The sequence below is a fragment of the Aspergillus uvarum genome (assembly GCF_003184745.1).
Source record: "Aspergillus uvarum CBS 121591 unplaced genomic scaffold BO82scaffold_34, whole genome shotgun sequence".
In the NCBI taxonomy this organism is placed as follows: Eukaryota; Fungi; Ascomycota; class Eurotiomycetes; order Eurotiales; family Aspergillaceae; genus Aspergillus; species Aspergillus uvarum.
The window spans coordinates 138,606-157,391 of NW_020291331.1; the positions used below are offsets into that span (position 1 = coordinate 138,606).

The 18,786-nt window shown below is 51.1% G+C and overlaps 5 protein-coding genes across 5 annotated transcripts; 3 read left to right on the forward strand and 2 right to left on the reverse strand.

The window, feature by feature from the left end:
• Positions 1-85: 85 nt before the first annotated feature.
• On the forward strand, positions 86-4,809 carry BO82DRAFT_355209 (DNA-directed DNA polymerase zeta catalytic subunit REV3). Its single transcript, XM_025635386.1, has one exon. The coding sequence runs from the start codon at positions 154-156 to the stop codon at positions 4,492-4,494; it is 4,341 nt and encodes a 1,446-aa protein (XP_025490935.1). The 5' UTR covers positions 86-153; the 3' UTR covers positions 4,495-4,809.
• Positions 4,810-5,009: 200 nt separating this feature from the next.
• On the reverse strand, positions 5,010-9,428 carry BO82DRAFT_285813 (RNA dependent RNA polymerase; the record flags this gene model as incomplete). The annotated part of the gene is made up of 5 exons (XM_025631518.1): positions 5,010-5,422; positions 5,495-8,266; positions 8,407-8,878; positions 8,943-9,099; positions 9,160-9,428. 5 exons carry the CDS (start codon positions 9,426-9,428, stop codon positions 5,010-5,012), a joined length of 4,083 nt encoding a protein of 1,360 aa, XP_025490936.1.
• Positions 9,429-9,833: 405 nt separating this feature from the next.
• On the reverse strand, positions 9,834-13,857 carry BO82DRAFT_337544 (uncharacterized protein; the record flags this gene model as incomplete). Its single annotated transcript, XM_025633396.1, has 9 exons — positions 9,834-10,774; positions 10,874-10,990; positions 11,043-11,159; positions 11,214-12,431; positions 12,481-12,633; positions 12,686-13,303; positions 13,406-13,500; positions 13,556-13,703; positions 13,777-13,857. The coding sequence occupies 9 exons, from the start codon at positions 13,855-13,857 to the stop codon at positions 10,124-10,126; spliced, it is 3,198 nt and encodes a 1,065-aa protein (XP_025490937.1). The 3' UTR covers positions 9,834-10,123.
• A 1,195-nt stretch (positions 13,858-15,052) lies between these two features.
• Positions 15,053-16,696, forward strand: BO82DRAFT_355210 (FAD-binding oxidoreductase). The gene is made up of 3 exons (XM_025635387.1): positions 15,053-16,124; positions 16,175-16,356; positions 16,426-16,696. The coding sequence occupies exons 1-3, from the start codon at positions 15,110-15,112 to the stop codon at positions 16,576-16,578; spliced, it is 1,350 nt and encodes a 449-aa protein (XP_025490938.1). The 5' UTR covers positions 15,053-15,109; the 3' UTR covers positions 16,579-16,696.
• Positions 16,697-16,949: 253 nt separating this feature from the next.
• On the forward strand, positions 16,950-18,581 carry BO82DRAFT_355211 (aspartate-semialdehyde dehydrogenase family protein). The gene is made up of 4 exons (XM_025635388.1): positions 16,950-16,986; positions 17,252-17,293; positions 17,353-17,610; positions 17,666-18,581. The coding sequence occupies exons 2-4, from the start codon at positions 17,266-17,268 to the stop codon at positions 18,469-18,471; spliced, it is 1,092 nt and encodes a 363-aa protein (XP_025490939.1). The 5' UTR covers positions 16,950-16,986; positions 17,252-17,265; the 3' UTR covers positions 18,472-18,581.
• Positions 18,582-18,786: the final 205 nt, after the last annotated feature.

Below are 18,786 nucleotides of genomic sequence, written 5' to 3' on the forward strand. Positions count from 1 at the left end.
TCGGTCCTCCCGAAACAGAGCTACTGCCCGCTGGAAGTCGACATCTGCGTTCAGGATATCATGAACCGCTCTGATGTCAGTGAAAGGTCTATTCACCACGATTTTACCGAGTACCTTAAGCCGATGGCTTCCGATCAGCGACTAGTTCCGAGCATGGCCGGCCTGTGGCATGACGAAGAGCGCAGACGGAAGAAACGTCTCGGACTTGAGCCAGGCAGCAGTCCGTTTGTCGCCGAGGAGCTAGTCTCCTTATCAGTTGATCCCAGGAATACCTCGCAAGGTGGCTGGATCCACGAGGAAGAGTACAGGGAGATGACAAGGCACACGATCAACGAGGAAAAGAGCCACTACAATGGCGGTGATGTTAGTTTCGACAATTTCCTTACAGAAAATCCGCTCGCAAAGAATGTCAAGACCGCGCTTCAGAGCGTTGAGGATTTCTATCCTGGCAAGGACGAGCTCACCAGAAGCGATTTTCGTAATGATAATGACTTGCAGCTGCCAGAGGAGTCAGATGTCGGTATTGGAGAGGAGGCATTTCTTCCTGCCAAATCGGATGAGGAGCCGTATAATTCAGAAGAGGAGGACGTTTCGAGCCTGCTGCATGGCGGGACACTTGGCGAAGAAGGAATCAATACTTCAGAAGATTATTGGGCTGATGGCTTATTTGATGTCGCTGCCCATAACATCTTTGATGATGAAGCCGATCCCGGACTCTCCGACCCAGATCATGATGTGGATTCTCAGGCAGAGCTTCTCGATCCGGAATACTTGGAGATCTTTGATCATACTAAATCAGCGCATGCCGATGGCTTGGAAGTTGAGCAAGAAATCCTAGATGGCGGAACTCAGAGGAACAAGCGCCTTTCGGATTACAATTCAAGCCGCGAACGTCCCCTCAAACGTCAACGATTCTTCGAAGATGCTCTATCGCAACAGCTAGAAAGTCCGACAAAGCAGGCCTTGAAGCAGCATGCAGCCCATTTTCAGATCGACAGCTCAGATACCGAAGACTTGCTAGACGAGCTATATGAGTTCGTGGAACATTTGCCGTCACAAGAAAAATCGTCACAATCTACCATCCGCCCAAGCAAGGCACAGAGCAGGAGGATAAGCTTTCCTGTTGTAAAAGACCCCAATGACCCTATGACCGTTTTGCGATTTAGTCAGGACAGTAGCCTCTCTTTCAAAGATTTGAGGGGAATTGACGGCGTCAATGTGTCCGAGTCTAACGAAAACATCTCTTTCAAGACCAGTTTCAATGAATCATCGGCGCAACTGCAGTCATCGGCTACTGAGACTAGGTCTGGCCATGCAAATGCCCACTCAGATGCCCAGGCTTCGGAGATAATGGGTAGCATCTATGGCAGCTTTAATATACCCATGCACACTCGAATTGGCTTATGGCGAAGAGCCTGTCCCAGCTCGAGCGAAGTCTCTTCAACCCTGTGTAATTTTGGATATCCATCTACTATCTATCAGAAAGCCCATTACAGTAACGAGAACGATGTGCCCGACCGGCCAAGGGACTATGCCGGGAGAGAGTTCCGTTTGGAAGGAGTTGGCATACATTTTCTTCCCAGATTCGATCCTTTAGGACGGTCTGTGGCGATGCTGGGCGACGATTATGCTGTGTCAAAAGACAAACGCTCCCGGGAGAAGACTGATCAACTGCTGCGCGAATCGTGCACGTTGAGAGAATGGGAGTTTGCCCCTGTACCGCCCAGTCGCTCAGAGGTCATAGAGTGGTACGAGAAACTGGAAGAAGAGGCAAAGAAAGATCCGGCAAACCCGCAAGCCTTACCACGCGAGCGAGTTCAACCGAACGTCATGTCGCAAATCGAAGGTCCCACGCAGAAGAACGATCATGGGTTCAAATACTCCCAAAAAAACAAATCCACCAGCGTGGAGCATCAAACTCAGTATATGAGCATGATGAGTCTGGAAGTACATGTGAACACTCGCGGAGAGCTGGCACCAAACCCCGAGGAAGATGAGATTAGCTGTGTTTTCTGGTGCTTGAACTCGGGCGACGAAGATGTTGATGCGAACGGTACTTTGCCGGGTGTGCATGTGGGGATGATCTCCCAGAGCGAAGAGGATAGGCCTGATGCGAAGCTCTCCAAGGCGCTGAGGATTGAATGGGACCATGAAACGTCAGAACTTGATTTGATCAATCGAGTTGTGGACATAGTGCGGTATCATGATCCAGATCTCATCACGGGCTACGAGGTTCACAACAGCTCCTGGGGCTATATCATCGAGCGAGCTAGGAAGAAGTACGACTTCGACATCTGCGACGAGCTGTCCCGCGTCATCTCACAAGCTCATGGCAGATTTGGCAAGGATGCTGATCGATGGGGGTTCAACCACACTTCTTCAATCCGGGTCACTGGGAGACACATGATCAACATATGGCGAGCGATGAGGAGCGAGCTGAACCTATTACAGTATACTATGGAGAATGTTGCTTTCCACCTGCTGCACCGCCGGATCCCACACTACTCCTTCCGGGATCTCACAGCATGGTATAGGAGCGGGAAACCGCGTGACTTGATGAAAGTGATCGATTACTTTGTCTCGCGCGTGCAGATGGATCTTGAGATCCTGGACTCCAACGAACTCATCGCCAGGACCAGTGAGCAAGCACGGCTCCTGGGCATCGACTTCTTCTCGGTGTTCTCACGGGGCTCGCAGTTTAAAGTCGAGTCCCTCATGTTCCGCATTGCAAAGGCAGAGAACTTCATGCTCGTGTCGCCTAGCAGGAAGCAAGTCGGTCAACAGAACGCTCTCGAATGCCTCCCGTTGGTCATGGAACCACAAAGTGACTTCTACACTAGCCCCGTCATCGTCCTCGATTTCCAGTCGCTCTACCCCAGCATCATGATCGCATACAACTACTGCTACTCCACCTTCCTCGGTCGCGCACGGCAATGGCGAGGCCGCAACAAGATGGGATTCATGGACTACGAACGGCAGCCACAGCTCCTCGAACTCTTCAAGGACAAGATCAACATCGCACCCAACGGCATGATCTACGCCAAGCCGGAAGTGCGCAAGTCCCTCCTGGCGCGCATGCTGGCCGAGATCCTGGAGACGCGGGTCATGGTCAAGACGGGGATGAAAGCCGACAAGGACGACAAGACGCTGCAGCGACTGCTCAACAACCGCCAGCTGGCCCTCAAGCTCATCGCCAACGTCACCTACGGCTACACATCGGCGTCCTTCTCGGGACGGATGCCGTGCTCCGAGATCGCGGACAGCATCGTGCAGTCGGGCCGCGAGACGCTCGAGAAAGCCATCGCCTTCATCCACTCGGTCGAGCGCTGGGGCGCCGAGGTCGTCTACGGCGACACGGACAGCCTCTTCGTCTACCTGAAGGGCCGGACGCGGGACCAGGCCTTCACGATCGGCGAGGAGATCGCGCAGGCGGTGACGCAGATCAACCCGCACCCGGTGAAGCTGAAGTTCGAGAAGGTCTACCACCCGTGCGTGCTGCTGGCCAAGAAGCGGTACGTGGGGTTCAAGTACGAGCACCGCGGGCAGACGGAGCCCGATTTCGACGCCAAGGGCATCGAGACGGTGCGCCGCGACGGCACGCCCGCCGAGCAGAAGATCGAGGAGAAAGCGCTGAAGCTGCTCTTCCGCACCGCCGACCTCAGCCAGGTGAAGGCCTACTTCCAGGCCCAGTGCAGCAAGATCATGCAAGGGCGGGTCTCCGTCCAGGACTTCTGCTTCGCGCGCGAGGTCAAGCTGGGCACCTACAGCGACAGCCGCGGGCTCCCGCCCCCCGGCGCCCTGATCAGCGCCCGCCGCATGGCCGCCGACCCCCGCGCCGAGCCGCAGTACGGCGAGCGCGTCCCCTACCTCGTCGTCGCCGGCGCCCCCGGCAGCCGCCTGATCGACCGCTGCGTCAGCCCGGACACCCTCCTCCACGACGCCACCCTCGACCTCGACGCCGACTACTACATCACCAAGAACCTGATCCCCCCGCTCGAGCGTATCTTCAACCTCGTCGGCGCCAATGTCCGCCAGTGGTACGACGAGATGCCCAAGGTCCAGCGCATCCGCCGCCTTCCCGAGCGGGCCGGCGCCAGCCACGCCAACGCCCCCGGCCTGCGCAAGACCCTCGAGTCCTACCTCCGATCCTCCGCCTGTCTGGTGTGCAAATCCAAGCTCGACGACGCCGAAACAGCCGCAGCAGCAGCCTCGGCCCCACCGCTCTGCGCCGAGTGTCTGCGGCGCCCCCATCTCCCTCTGTTCGATCTGGTGGGCCGGCAGCGCCAGGCGGAGAGGAAGGTGACCGAGCTGGAGCGCATCTGCCGCTCGTGCATGGGCGTCTCGCTCGGGGAGGAGGTGCGCTGCGATAGTAAGGATTGCCCCGTGTTCTACTCGCGGACACGCGCCATGGCCAGCTGGCGACATACTAAGGCGGCGCTGGATCCCGTCATTCGCTTGCTGCAGGATACCACAGAGAGTGCTCTGGATTGGTGATGTTGGAGGCGGGACGGGGAACTTCTTGGATTCTTGGTAGTTCTGTTTGCTTTTGGAGTGGCTCTGCACATTGGGTCGATTGCATCTTGGACGCATAGATCTCTTTGTGGTGTTATGGGTTGATTACACCAAATAAATTCTTTTGAGAGGAGTATACGGGGAATGAATGTGGCGATTTATGGTGAGGTTGGGGTTTCTTGGTTTACTAGCGGGTTTAAAATATGGGGTCACATCTTATATCCTTTGGTCTGATTTCTTGACGCCGCGAAGATTACTAAATTTTAGGAAGTCAATAACTGAAAAAAAAGATTTACACGACTACATAGTTCACCCCACCAACCCGCCCGCCCTCCTAGAGCCACGAAGTAGAGCAGAAGAAAGAGTGCTAAATCAGCAAAACAGAAGAAAGATGTGAAATCAAGCGCCCCCTCGCAATCTAAAGAGACCTTTCGAACCCATTCATGCGTGTCACTAATGCCACCATCCCTTCACCTCCCTCCCTCCCCATACTACACTTAGAAAAGACCGAGCAGCGCATTGAGCTTATCGACCGTGGTCGGCTCCAAGGTCTCCTCTTCAACGAGGTCAAGACACTCGGATCTCGTGTCAGAATCCACCTTTATATTCTCGGAATCCGGCTTCGTATTCTCGGAAAGCTTGCCAGGTTCGAGCTTCATGTTGGCCACGGTATCACAAATTTCAAGCAGGTTTGCTGCCAAGTCTGGTGACTCTGTGGCAGACAGAGCCGAAGCCCTGGGAGTATCCGAGAGGCCGAAATCGAGGAGGTCTTCAAGCGACTGGACATTTGCGGTCTTGCCATGGATGTTGGTGATCTGATGAGGACGGGATGTTTTAGCAAAAGTCTCACCAAATAGGCCAAATGGATCATCGTCCAGGACATCTTCCGTTTCGCTGGTGTCTGCCTGAACTACAGCCTCAGAAACTCCGGTGACCGACTGTTTCTCTTCCTGCTCGGCGTCTTCAGGTTCTTCGTAGAGACCCTTTGCAATCTCACCGAGAATATGGGGGAAAATCCACGGAAAGCTGATCAGCGGCCAATGACTCATATCAGGCTTCTGCTGCTGTGAAAATTCTTTACCATCTTCTGGATGAGAATCTTCGCGGTGCTTCTTCAGGGCAGCGGCCATCTCCGAATGCGTGACGCGGTACATAGCAAGCGCTAAAGGTGCGAGCTGCTCGAAATTGCGGCCACCAACTTCAGCATAGCACCTCTTTTTGAAGCTCTCGAGGTGACCCAGGGCTAGGGTTCCAATCTCCTCATGAAATTTGTAATCCTTACTCATGTTCGCATGGCTGAGAACAAAAGTCGACCAGACTTCGAATTCAGTCTTGATTTCATGTTGGGCCATGATGCGAAGGGTCGCCGTATCATATTCGATCTTAAGATTTTTGGCAAATTGATAAAGTTTCTCACTCACTTGCAGTTTGTAGTCGAGGATTCGCTTGTCGAATGGCATCCCAAGACTGGGTGTAAAGTCAACACGTTCCACGGCGTCATAAAGCTGACCCAGAATCTTTTTCGATCGATAAATCTTGTCAGGCCCTTTCCCCTTCTTCTCCATAAAATGAGGCCACATATGAGGCTGGAGATTGCGAGTCATAGCTGCTGGGATCCCAGTCTTGTTGTAATCCACAGCATCCGAATGCAGCTGCGCTAGTCGCAGACATTTGTCTTCATTGACTCCATGGTCCAGACGATCAGCCCATGCAAGATGTGCATGTGCAATCATCGGAAGGCAATCGTTCTTCATGTAAGTCACAAAAAAAGATGTGATTTCATCAACAGTGACATCGTGATCCAAGTCTGGGGCCTTCTTGCTGGTGTATCCCATAGGTGGACGAAACCAATCCTGGGGCAGTAGATCTTGATCCCAAATGACCAGGTAGTCATCGCCATCAAGGTCTCCACCGGAACACATGCTGGCGATATCTTGATCACCGGTCTGGGGCAATACAACTACGTCGTGAAGCTGGTGCAACTGCGGGACGTCAACAGCTCTAACCACCCGGATGTCACCGGGGTGAAGGGATGGATTTCGAGCCAGTATGCAGACACCTTCAATCACGGTGTACTTCTTCCCATCTTCACTGCCTTCTGCCTCTGGTTGGGAAATTTGCAAGAAGATTTGGGGTAGCGCTGCCAGCCGTTTTTCGAGGGGCTCATTGTCCTTGGGAATATTGTTAAAGTAGAATCCTCTGAGTATACCAGTCTCATCCATACATCCCAGGAGATTAGCACCTCGCTCAATTACTATTTTTGCTTTCTCTTTCAGGTACTTGAGGTGCCAAGCTCTCCATAAGGCCATCACCGATGTCAGGAATGGCTCCCGAGACTTCATGAACCCGTCGGATATCATTTCACTGACAGTGAGTGTTTTTTGATTCGGATCGACATATCTCCTAAGAAGCGAGATTGCTAGAGAATCATTTTCCATGGCTTGATCAAGATTCTGAAGCATGTCCTGAAGCTTATCATGAAACACATTGTCGGGTATGCCCAAGGTCGACAGAACGACAATCAGTTGTCGATTAAGCGTGGCGATGCTGAACTGGGACCAACGAATGATCTCCAAGTTGTTATGAATTGCGGTGAATTTGTATTGGCTCTTGCGGATATGAACCTCTTGGGGCTGAGCTTCAGGAGAAACAACGAGCATGCCCTTGCATCCTCCAAGGCGAAACTGAAACGCGGAAGGAGGGTCACCAGATGGTGTTTTGATCTTCAATTCTGTCATTGCCATTTGCGCCAGAAACCTTGATATTCTTCCGACGCCGTCAGAGAAGACATGGTCATTGCGCTCTACGTCATTGATCTTTCGGATCTGCACAGGACAGCCAGCTATCGCCCTGGTGGTTGAAAAGCATTGCCCTAGCCGTGCTGCATGCTTGGCGACGTTGCGTATATGACTAAAGTGGCCCATCCACTTGCGAATGTTGGCAGTTGTGAGGCCTGGCAGCGGGGCGAAGAAGTAAGCGCCGTGTTCACGAAACTGCGAATTTCCGAATGCAAGAAACTCGTAGTGCCTGTCACCGATGACTATGCCATTGGCCAAGGCTCTCTTGATGCGAGTGAAGATTTCGTTCCTTGTGTTATCCATGGTTGAGTTAATACGACCCAGAAGCTTCTCATCCGTGAACCTTACACGAAGGAATCGATCTGCGTGCTCGACATAACGTCGAATAATCCTGTTTGATATGTCGACTGTGGGTGAGTTGAAGTAGATAGTGGTTGGAGTTATTTTGGCGGAGCGCATATAGCAACAGTAGGGTGGTATTTTCGCATCTGTCACTCCTTTGATAAATTTGAGATTGAAGATCTCTAGAGGATTGTAGTAAACTCGCTTTTGTGTTGCTACGTGCTCTAGGAGCTTCTTGGCTCTGGAATCCTCTAGCTCAGCCAGTCTTGCTGCGAACTCGCGTGTCATACTGAATTCTGAGAGGCATCCGTTGGAAATGCAAACCTCCAATTGATATCGGACGGCAAACGGAAGATAAACATAAGTCGAGTCAGACAGAGACTGCAATGAGGTTGAAATCTTGGGAGCCTTGCTGTTTGGAGAGGCTTGGGTATCTGTAAAGTCGATCCATTTCCAGATAGGGGGAGTCCTCTCGTTGCTGCCATCAGCTTTGATGTCGTAGTTACTCTCTTCCACTTTGATGTTGTAGTCCTTGAGTATCTTGCACAGGGTCTGGAATTGTCCCAGGTCCTCACAACCATCTCGGAAGTTGAACTCGAAAGCTGTCCAACGACCTGTTCACCGGACATAGCAAGGGGTCAATAAGCGACATCATGGGAAGATACAATAAAAGAGAGTAAGTATGAGACACAAAGGACAAGAGAATACGCAGAAGTATGAAGTGAGAGAGAGAGAAGGCTTTCAAAGCACTCACCTAAGTCAATGACTGAATGTTGCCTTTGTAGGCTGATGGGAAGGCCAGACAGCCTCCGTGGCTGGTGGACGATCTGAGTTTGTCTATACCATGTGTCCGCATCCCTCCAATGATGGTCCTCCAGAAATGTCGACCTGATATCATCTATCCGCCGCTGATAAATAGGAGGGGAGTCAAGGATAGTCAGATGTGAGATCGACTTGATGTCCGCGTTGCGCCTCTGAGCAACTCCATTCAGCTGCACAAAGGGAATTCTAATCTGGTAGTTCCTGTAGGTTTCACTTGCACGCACGGAGGTTTTCTTATTGATAGAGTCGAAGATTTGGATCTGAAATTGGACGAGCATAACTCTGGACCTCATGTCAAGAACTATACAAAGGCCACCGCCGGGTGAATTCTCAACTGTCCGCATTGGTAAAAAGATGTTCTCACCGACCATGACACCAATATTCAGAGAAGCGAGTGGAACCTTCTGATAAGTAGCATAGGCCGTGAGATGATGTCTATTGCAGGGAATGTGTATCAAGCATACTTACAACCTCTATTGGATAATGTACGTTCGGAAGGGAAGGAGACTGGATGCGGTCGTTCGGTGAATTGAGCTCAGGCTTGACGGAAATGGTGGCCGACCGACCACCGGGCAGATGAATGGTGTAGCTGCCTTGGCTCCAAAAGTCCTCAATGGGAGGCGGCCTGGTCCATATTGGATGAGTGTCAACGTGCAGGTGAATTACAGCGATAAAGGATTATTACCTGAAGCGTATCTTCCCTCGCGAGGTTCTTTTCCCCTGAAAGTTCTCGAAGAGATCGATGGAGAAAATGTGCCCTTCGTCTTTGAAAGAATGCCATATACAAGCTGCATCGGCATCGTCTGGAATCTGATGAAGAAGGATAGCCAAAGAATCGAACGACTTCCATGGAGGCATGAGGTTCGCAATCACTGTTTTCCGTGGAGACCCAGCTTGAGCTTGAAGGGCTCCCCTTCTATTCCTCAACACGACTTGTTTCCCTCGTGTGCTCATCTTGACCTTAGAAGAAGGCCTTTGAAGAGAAGAAGAGTGGGGGGTGGAGAAACAGCGAGGACGAGGAGAAGAAGCGGAAGTGGAGTGGGAGGAAGTGGAGGAAGTGCAGGAAAGACCCGAGTCAGTTGTAGATGATTCCTGCCTCACACCTGTAGTCACACTCAAGTGAAGGAAGGCATGAGAACCTTGTGTCGCATCAAGAGGCAAATTTAATGCAAGAGATGAATGATGCCCTTCCGACGCCTTCTCCTTGTCAAGACATCTTGGTGTGGAGAACGTCATCTTGTCGTTGTCCGGTCACGACACGATTCATCACATGTGCACTGTAATATGTTCTGCTCTGTTTCTCATGGTGTTCGGGGGAAATACGAGTATTTAAAGGCAATCCCTGACAGAAGGCTCTCTGTTTACAGTCATGCAGGTACCCATTCATTGTTCTCTTCGATGGCTGAGCTTGTAGACTGCAAAGTGGACCTTATCCTTATCTCATCTCCTTTGTATGAGATGTGACACGATAATGTTACCCTGAGTTAAAGAAAAGTAGTTACAAGCGCTGGCACATAAAGTCATACAGAAGATTCCAACTGCAAATATTCCAGATCACTATCCAAGAGAGGTGGAACCGAGGCTCGAAGTCACAATCCCTTCCCGTAAGCGACATTAAAATCTGAGTGCCAAGGGAACAACGAGCGCCACTATGTCTCAGACGGTGGCGCGTGGTCGTTTGAGTTGGACAGAGACGTGCTTGTAAACAGGAAGTCCTTGGAGAACTCCAAATCCATATCCAAATCGATGTGCTGTAGGTGATTTTCACCCAGCACTCCACGGGGTTGGCTCTGTTCGACTGTGTGTCTCACGCTGCGATGCGATCTAATACTTTGCTGAGAGGAAGGATGGCTGTTCGGATCCGCGTCTGCCAGAGGCGTCCTCTGTCGATGTTGTTTTGAAGCTGCGGCATCACGGCCACCCGCATCCACCAGCTGACCGCCATTTACAGTACGAGGTGAAGACAGCGCAGCGTCAGGAAATGCCCTGTCCAGAGATCTTTTCTGGCTATGGTTTCTAGGGAAGGGCATCTCGCTTTCAAAACTTGCTCCCGAACGCTCGTCGGGCTGAGTCTGAAAGTCCTCCTCTTCCACTTCGACCTGCGTTTGTTGCGGCATCGCCACTGGCTCTGCGGATTCTGCTCTACTGTGAGATTCAGACCGCCGAAGGTGTCTCTTCGGAGTCATTGACACCTCTGGCTCAGCTTTGAACCCCATAATGTTCATCAGCCGTCCGATGTGTTGCTGGGCTTCAGAGAACTCCCGAGCTTTAGCTGCTCGCTCATCTTTGAGCTTTCGCGTCTATGATCAGAATTGAATGTTATCGTTAGCATCGGTCACCGACAGAACAGGTGAATCTGGAGGCGTCTTGCTAGCGGAATCGCGGATTCAGTGTCATACCTTTGTTTCCAAGTATTCGATGCGCTTTACTTTCTCTTTCGCTTCCGTGGCAGCGATTATAGCAGCTTTGTCTTTGGAAGCACATACATGAGCGTATTTTTCCTTCCATTTATCGCTCTATATATGTGAGTCGAAGTAAAAGGGCTTGCGAGATCAAAGTGCATCATACCTCTACAGCCGCCTTTCTAGTCCGCTCCTCAAGAATCGCTCGTTCCCTCCGGTGTTCCTCAATCGCAGTTTGAAGCGCCTCTTGAAGCTTGCCGAATTCTGCATTTCGTTCGTGCAGCTGTGCAATATCAGAGAATGATTCCTAATCAAATCAAGATAATGAGAAGCTCACCTTTTCTTGTAACATTTCTGCCTCCCTGCCAGTGTTCTGCTTCTCATCCAGGATCCGCTTCGCTTCCTCTTCTTTGTCAACAACCAGCGTTTGGTAATGCTGCAAGCTTTGTCGAAGCCCGGCAGCTTCTAGTTCCAAGGAAGCGACTTGCTCCAGACATGTGGCTTTATCTTTGGAGACCTTGTCAAGCACACTGCGCAGGTTATCATACGCTTGCTTGTGCTCGGCGACCTCTTCTTGAAGCGCTTCCAACAGATCGTCCTTTTCAGTGATAGAGGCCACTAGGTCTAATTCCCTGGTCCTGGCCTGTTCTCGCTCGCATGTGACAATCTCCTGGGATTCGCGCCGATGGTCCGCCAATTCCTTCTGTAATGCCTTCAAGTTCGCCGTCAACTCTTCGGCACGCATAGATGCAGCTTCTGACTGATGCTCCAGGCGAAAGATATCCTGGTGTAGATCGTCAATAGTACTTGAACACTTATTTAGCTGCGATTGTAGCTCAACGTTCTGTTCCCGCAGTTTTTCCGCTTCCGAAGAGTACTCGTCACGTTCTTTTTCAACTGCTCTGAGGGGGGCTTCGACATTGCCACAGCGCTGTTCAAGGTCATAGCATATATCTTCCATTGCGCGTATCATAGTCTCTTGGGTTGTACGTGAATTCAGCATCAATGTTTCTGTCATCGCTTCCTTCCAGTTTGATCTTAAGCTTGGCAGATTTTCATGTGATCTAAGTGGCGGGACATTCCTGACGCGGTCGTTGGGCTTATTTTCTGAGATTGTGCATCTATGCCTGCACAGAGACAGCTTGGACTTCTCAGTGAATAGCCTCAAAGTACTGGCTTCGGCAGGATTCAGTCCGCTGGCGTCCGATTTGTGGGACAGCGACGCGTACAGGTTGCAAGCAAATAGGTCACAAATTAGCTCGTTCTGCAGTTGCGAATGTGAGTCGTAGCACACACTGGAGTCATGACACTGTGTTGAGGATGAAGCTCTTGGAAAACTTTCGAGGAGCGCAACCATCGACTTGCTGCATTCGTGCAGGATTGTCTCCGAGACGCAGATGGTGAATAGTTTCGCGTCTACGTTCTGTAAGCCTGTGACTAGTAATCTTGCTAATTCTAGGCTCTGTAGGTCTGACGGATTGCTCGGACGTAATGTTTTCAGCGTAGAGAAAGCATAGTCAAGGATCAGCCGTACTGCGGACTCTTTTGAACAAGCCTAGAGCGTATTAGCATCCTTTCTGTATGCACGATTATGAATTCCTTACGGCATTCGCAAGTGCTAGTCGCTGCATATATTTTAGGGGAAGCACGCTCAACACAACGGGACTTGTTTCTGACAAGGCCCAGTCGAGAGCAAGTCGAGGTATTTCGGGGGTCAGTGCCGCTGTCGGAAGAATAGAAACGAGGAAGGTGGCCCCCTACCAAAGCTGTTAGGTGCTTATGTTCATGTGCGGAGAAGGTCTTGCCTACCAGAATCTGTACGCCACGATCAATGCCACTTCTCATCACTTTCTCTCGCAATTTGGCGATCTTGGATGGATTTGCTGCATTCCATGCTTCCTTCTGCTCAGGTTCGACCCTGTCACAAATCTGAATAGCTAAGCAAATACTTTCAGCAGCTTGTGCTGGCGTCAATTCACTGCATGAGTCAGAGCATGCGAGGATCACTCTCAGGACTACAAGATCCATTGTCTTGAGCCCGCGCTTGGGCCCAAAGAAATTACCGACACTTTGCAACCACAGCGGAGTAGATGACCGAGATTCTTGATTCGATAATTTCCCCTGCAGTGATGCAAGGTTGGCCAAGGTAGCGAGAGAAAGAAGATTGCCCATGTGGTCAGCGAGGTTGCGTAATGTTTTTGTGAGCTCCACCTGGATGCTGGACATGATCTCGGTAGAAATCTCGAGTAGTACTCTGGGAGAAGTTCGTAGGCCAGTTGAAATACGGTGTAGGGGCAAGATGGTCTCTGAGCACGGATTCTTTGATAATTGACGGATTACTGACGAGAGGAACGGTGTCAAACGCGCTGGAACCAGGAAGTCCGGTGGCAGAGGGGATGACAGAATTGCAGTGCATAGAGAAGCATACTGCGCTTGTTAGCTTTTGACCATGCTACCATGCTGCTCAGTCTTAAAATAGCAGATAGCTGAGGAAATGGGCACAGAAAATCGTGAGTAAGAGGTACCAACCTCGGAACCCTCCTCTGTCGTCGACTTTTCAAGGAATTGGTCAAGAAGATGGGGGTATCGCTGGAGAAAGAAGTCACGAAAAGAAACGACGGGCACTGCGATTGTCAGGATCTTCCATTCTCAGAGTTTCTGCAATGCTGGTATACCTACTGAAAGCACTAAGCAAAGACAACGCAAAGCGGGACCGAGATAGGCCGTCAACGAGAATTTCTACGAGTGCTCCGACCTGACATGGTTTACAGAACGCCCAATGTCTAATGGATGCAGGTGATGCATCTTGAACTAGGCCATAGAGGTCCTGGTTGCTCAGTATAGGTCAGCGACTGCTCTTGGATTGGTATAGATTAGCAGCGTGGAGCTGCGGGGTTTACCTGTAGCGAGGGTGCATATGGGGCCGTGACAAGGCGCTCCACTTCGCGCCCAAGTTGAATGCTCGTAATTTGTTCAGCCATGGCTGGCAGACCCGATACTCCGACAGAGTCTTCCACGCTTGCTTCGAAGTCGAAAGAAGGCCCTAGTTATTGCATTGAGACATCCATTGTCAACTGTGGTCAAGTGGCGGGGAAAAGAAAAAGATGGGATGCAGCCGGTTGCCCCGACAATCAGCCGGGAAGCCACTCCGCCTGGCAATTATACTGTACTGTACGGAGTGAGTACAGTACACTATTTTACTCTACAATTGTCTTCTAATCTAATCTACTACAAAAGAGAGAGCCAGCCCTTGAAAAGCAAGATAAGATATAATTAATGAAGAAAATCGAAAACAAGAGGATCAAATATATCTCCTCGAATACTGCATCATCTAACCAATCGTCATATCCAGTTCCCTGAACCAGGGTCCCATGTTGTTGAACCCCTTGGCAGGCACAGCAGTCGGGGTTCTGACCGAAGTCGCGCAACTCCGATTCTCCAACGCGGACAATAAGCACCTTTGGGAACCAACATGGGGGGAACTGCCTGTGCCGGATGCATGTGCGCTTCTCATCTCAAACGGCTTTTCCCATTCGCCCTCGGCTCTTCTTATCTTGATTTTTGTATCATTCTCGGCCGATTTCCGATCTTTGACAGTTCTCATTATTAGCTCCGATGGCGTTAACCGGGCTGGCTCGCAGATGCACGAAGCTAGGGAACCCCAAAAGAAAACCAGTTTCTTCGAAACGACATCTCTTCCTGCTTTGCGAAGTCATTGCGTACATATTTTATTGCTCTCAATTTCTTTCCTTTCAAGTCTGTCTTGGTGTTACTGTCAATCCTCAATCGATACATAATGCGGGCTCTCGTTCAATTGCCTCGGGTTTTCCCCGCATCTCCCCGCACGAGAGTGACTGCCCACTGTCGACCACCAACTCTTCTTACACAGCATAGAACGGTCCGCTTGCGAAGTGACGTGAACCCTACCCAGCTCGAGAGTAACTTGAGCAAAATTGGAGACTCAGGTTCCTCAAACAACAGCAAGTCTTCGGGCTTTGGCTCCTTGGGCAACACTCTTCTCTTCTCCGCATTAGCTGCCGGGGCCGGTTACGCATATGCAGTCACTTCTGAGAAGTCACAATCGAGCCAGCCTCAGTACGGGTCAGCGAAGGAATTTACAAAGGTAAGCAGCATCCTGTTGGTTTCACTAGGCATACTGCAAGATACATGTTACTGATCGAGTCGGCAAACTAGGCCATTGCGGAATTGCGAGTCGTACTGGGCGAGGATGCCATGAGCACCGATGAGGACGATCTTCAACGCCATGGATTCTCAGAATGGTCCAGTGTCAATGCAGATCGTCTACCGGTCGCGATCGCGTACCCGAACAATACCGAAGACGTCTCCAAAATCGCTCAGGTATGCCACAAATATCGAATGCCAATGGTTCCTTACTCCGGCGGTTCCAGTCTCGAGGCCAATTTCTCTGCCCCTCACGGAGGCTTGACTATAGACTTTGCTTCGATGAACAAGATTCTCGAGTTGCATGAATCCGACATGGACGTTGTGGTTCAGCCCTCGATCCAATGGATGGATCTCAATGAGAAGATCAAGGACAGTGGCCTCTTCTTCCCCGTTGATCCCGGCCCGTCTGCAATGATTGGTGGGATGGTTGGCACGAATTGCAGCGGAACAAATGCTGTGAGATATGGAACTATGAAAGACTGGGTCATCAACCTCACAGTCGTCCTGGCCGATGGCCGAATTATCAAGACACGTCGCCGTCCACGCAAAACATCGGCAGGGTATAATTTGACAGGACTTTTCGTGGGCTCCGAGGGGACACTTGGTATTGTGACGGAGGCTACCCTCAAATTAGCTCCTATCCCAGAGCAGACGCGGGTTGGCGTCGTGACCTTCCCGACCGTGCGCGATGCTGCGTCGACCGCCATGCAGCTTATCCGACAAGGTATCCTGGTACAGTGCGTGGAAATCTTGGATGAGGTCCAGATGGATGTCATCAACCGCGCCGGTGGCACCGGACGCACATGGAAGACGTTGCCCACACTGTTCTTCAAGTTTTCTGGCACGAAGGCAGGGGTCGCTGACAGCATCAACTTAACCACCAAGTTATCCAAAAGGAACAATGCCAGCTCCTTTGAATTTGCACGAGACGAGCGTGAAGCTCATGACCTGTGGTCTGCGCGGAAGCAATCACTGTGGAGTATGCTGTCGCTAAGGGAGAAGGGATCCGAGGTCTGGTCTACAGACGTTTCGGTGCCCATTTCCAGACTGCCAGATATCATCGGTAGGACCTATTCAATCAACTGCACGTGAGCGTGGCTAATCTGGTGGCAGAAATCTCCAAGAAGGAACTAGACAATCTTGGGCTCTTTGCCAGCATTCTCGGGCACATCGGTGATGGGAATTTTCACGCAAGTATCTTGTACGACCGCAGCGATCCCAAGGAGCTGGAGCGAGTGGAGAAGGTCGTGTACGATATGGTCGATCGGGCTTTGGAGATGGAGGGTTCATGCACGGTATAATACACAACCCCCTGTCCCCCCCCCGTTGTCCGTTTGATGCACATGGGGCTGACTGTTGAGTAGGGAGAACATGGTGTTGGTCTAGGCAAGAAGGGTTCCTTGAAGAAGGAACTCGGCCCGGACACGATAGATGTTATGCGCTCTATCAAACAATCGCTCGATCCCCATTGGTTACTCAACCCAGGGAAGATCTTTGATTATGAACGCAGGGCATAGAGTGCATTTCCAAATGAAAGAGCCTCCACTGCAATTAGCATCGTTGTCAAGATATACCCGTTCAAGGGGCCATTTTGGGAAATCGAGTCACTATAACATAACCCTAGACCTACTGCCAAGTCGAGGTTATGTAGATGGATCGGAAGAATATATAAGTAGATTCCGGTCTTCATTCCTGCTTACCTACTCCGTACTTCCTGGGAGGCATTTTCGTCATCGGCAATTTTAGTAAAGACCGTTCAGGAACATGCACTCTAGCCAATGATCATCGAGAAATGTATGCTCCAATTGAGTGACTAAGCAGGGCTGACTCACCGCGGGGCAAATGGCTCCGGAGCGATATCGCAGTGTCCCGCTCCAACGCCACGGACTCTCACTCTTTCTAGTCTCTATCCCAAGTGTCAGGAGGTAAGTACTACTGTGATTTTGTTCAGTTGGTGCTTTGAGATGTGATGCTTTCAACAGAACCAATCTTCAGCATCCACGGCCAGTCCCTGATCAAGTTCAGTGAGACCTCCCATGAGTGGGGGTATCGCTTTCAACTTGATCGTTTGCTGCGAGCTATGAATGATTCGATCCTATTTCCGGATCTTTTGTGCTGTTTCGGATTAAATCATCCACTTAATTGGTGTTCAAATGGAATTCAAGTAACTGACAGCATCGGGTTTGATAGTCTTGAATCGCACAATGGCCTCATATCCCAAGAAGAAGTGCGGTAAGCAAGTCTTGGACAAGAGGTGTTTTGGAAGAGAAGTTTGTACTGATACAAGGCAGGTGTTCTCGGAGCCACTGGCTCGGTTGGCCAACGGTTCATTCTCCTGCTCGCGGACCATCCCTTCCTGGAACTTCACGCCGTCGGTGCCTCGGAGCGCTCCGCTGGTAAGGCCTACAAGGATGCCGTGAGATGGAAGCAGACTACGGCCATGTCTGAGAAGCTCAGCAACCTTGTCCTTCGTGATTGCAAGGCCGAGCAGTTCGCCGACTGCGACTTGGTCTTCTCTGGACTCAACAGCGATGTGGCGGGCGATCTTGGTAAGAGGCTACCTACATAACGTCTTTGGAAACATATTGACCAAATGCGTCGCAGAAATGGAATTTATCAAGGCCGATATCCCCGTTTTCTCCAACGCTAAGAACTACCGCAAGCATCCCCTGGTCCCGCTTATTGTTCCTACCGTCAACCCTCACCACTTCGACCTCATCCCCCACCAACGGAAACACTTCGGCCTGAAGAAGGGCTTCCTGGTCTGCAACTCTAACTGCGCCGTCATCGGCATCGTCATCCCATTCGCCGCGCTCCAGGCCAAGTTCGGTCCTGTTGTCGAAGTGGAAGTTTTCACTGAGCAAGCTCTGTCCGGAGCCGGTTACCCTGGTGTTCCCAGCATGGACATTTTGGACAATGTCATTCCGTTCATCAGCGGCGAGGAGGACAAGCTCGAGAACGAGGCGCAGAAGATTCTGGGTTCTCTGAATGCCGATGCTACTGGTTTCGAGGAGCAAGCCGGCCTCAGAGTGGGCGCGACTTGCACTCGTGTTGGAGTCACTGATGGCCACATGGCATTCGTTTCTCTGCGCTTCAAGAACCGCCCGGCACCCAGCGCAGAGCAGGTTGTTCAGGCGATGAGAGAATATCAGTCCGAGGCACAGAAGTTGGGTGCCCCGTCAGCTCCTGCAGAGGCTATCAAGGTTTTCGACGAACCCGACCGGCCCCAACCCAGACTCGACCGCGATATCCATAAGGGATACACCGTTAGTGTCGGACGAGTCCGTGAGGGTCAGGAAGGTGGCTATTTCGATATCCGATTTGCTGCCTTGTCGCACAACACCGTTCTGGGCGCTGCGGGATCGTCTATCCTCAATGCCGAGGTTGCCGTGATCAAGGGCTACATCTAGACACGCTAGATAATAAAAATGTATATAGAGACTTGGGTTAGCTTCTTTCTCTGATAGACAGCTTGAGAACTTAGCAGTCGGTGTCAACAAAGTGACGACCGAAGTATGTGTGAGTAGGTGTCTTGACACGTGAAGATAAGGGACCCACTTATAGCATTACATAATGAACAAGGTCAGCCCGAGCTAGTCTTCTATAGGCTTAGCGTAGAAGGAACTCAATTTCAACGGGGTTAGGGCTCAACCCGGCAGCACCGGACGCTAAGCGAAAATTGAGAGCGCCCTGGATATCAGCAACTGAAGTCCCTGCCCCGACCG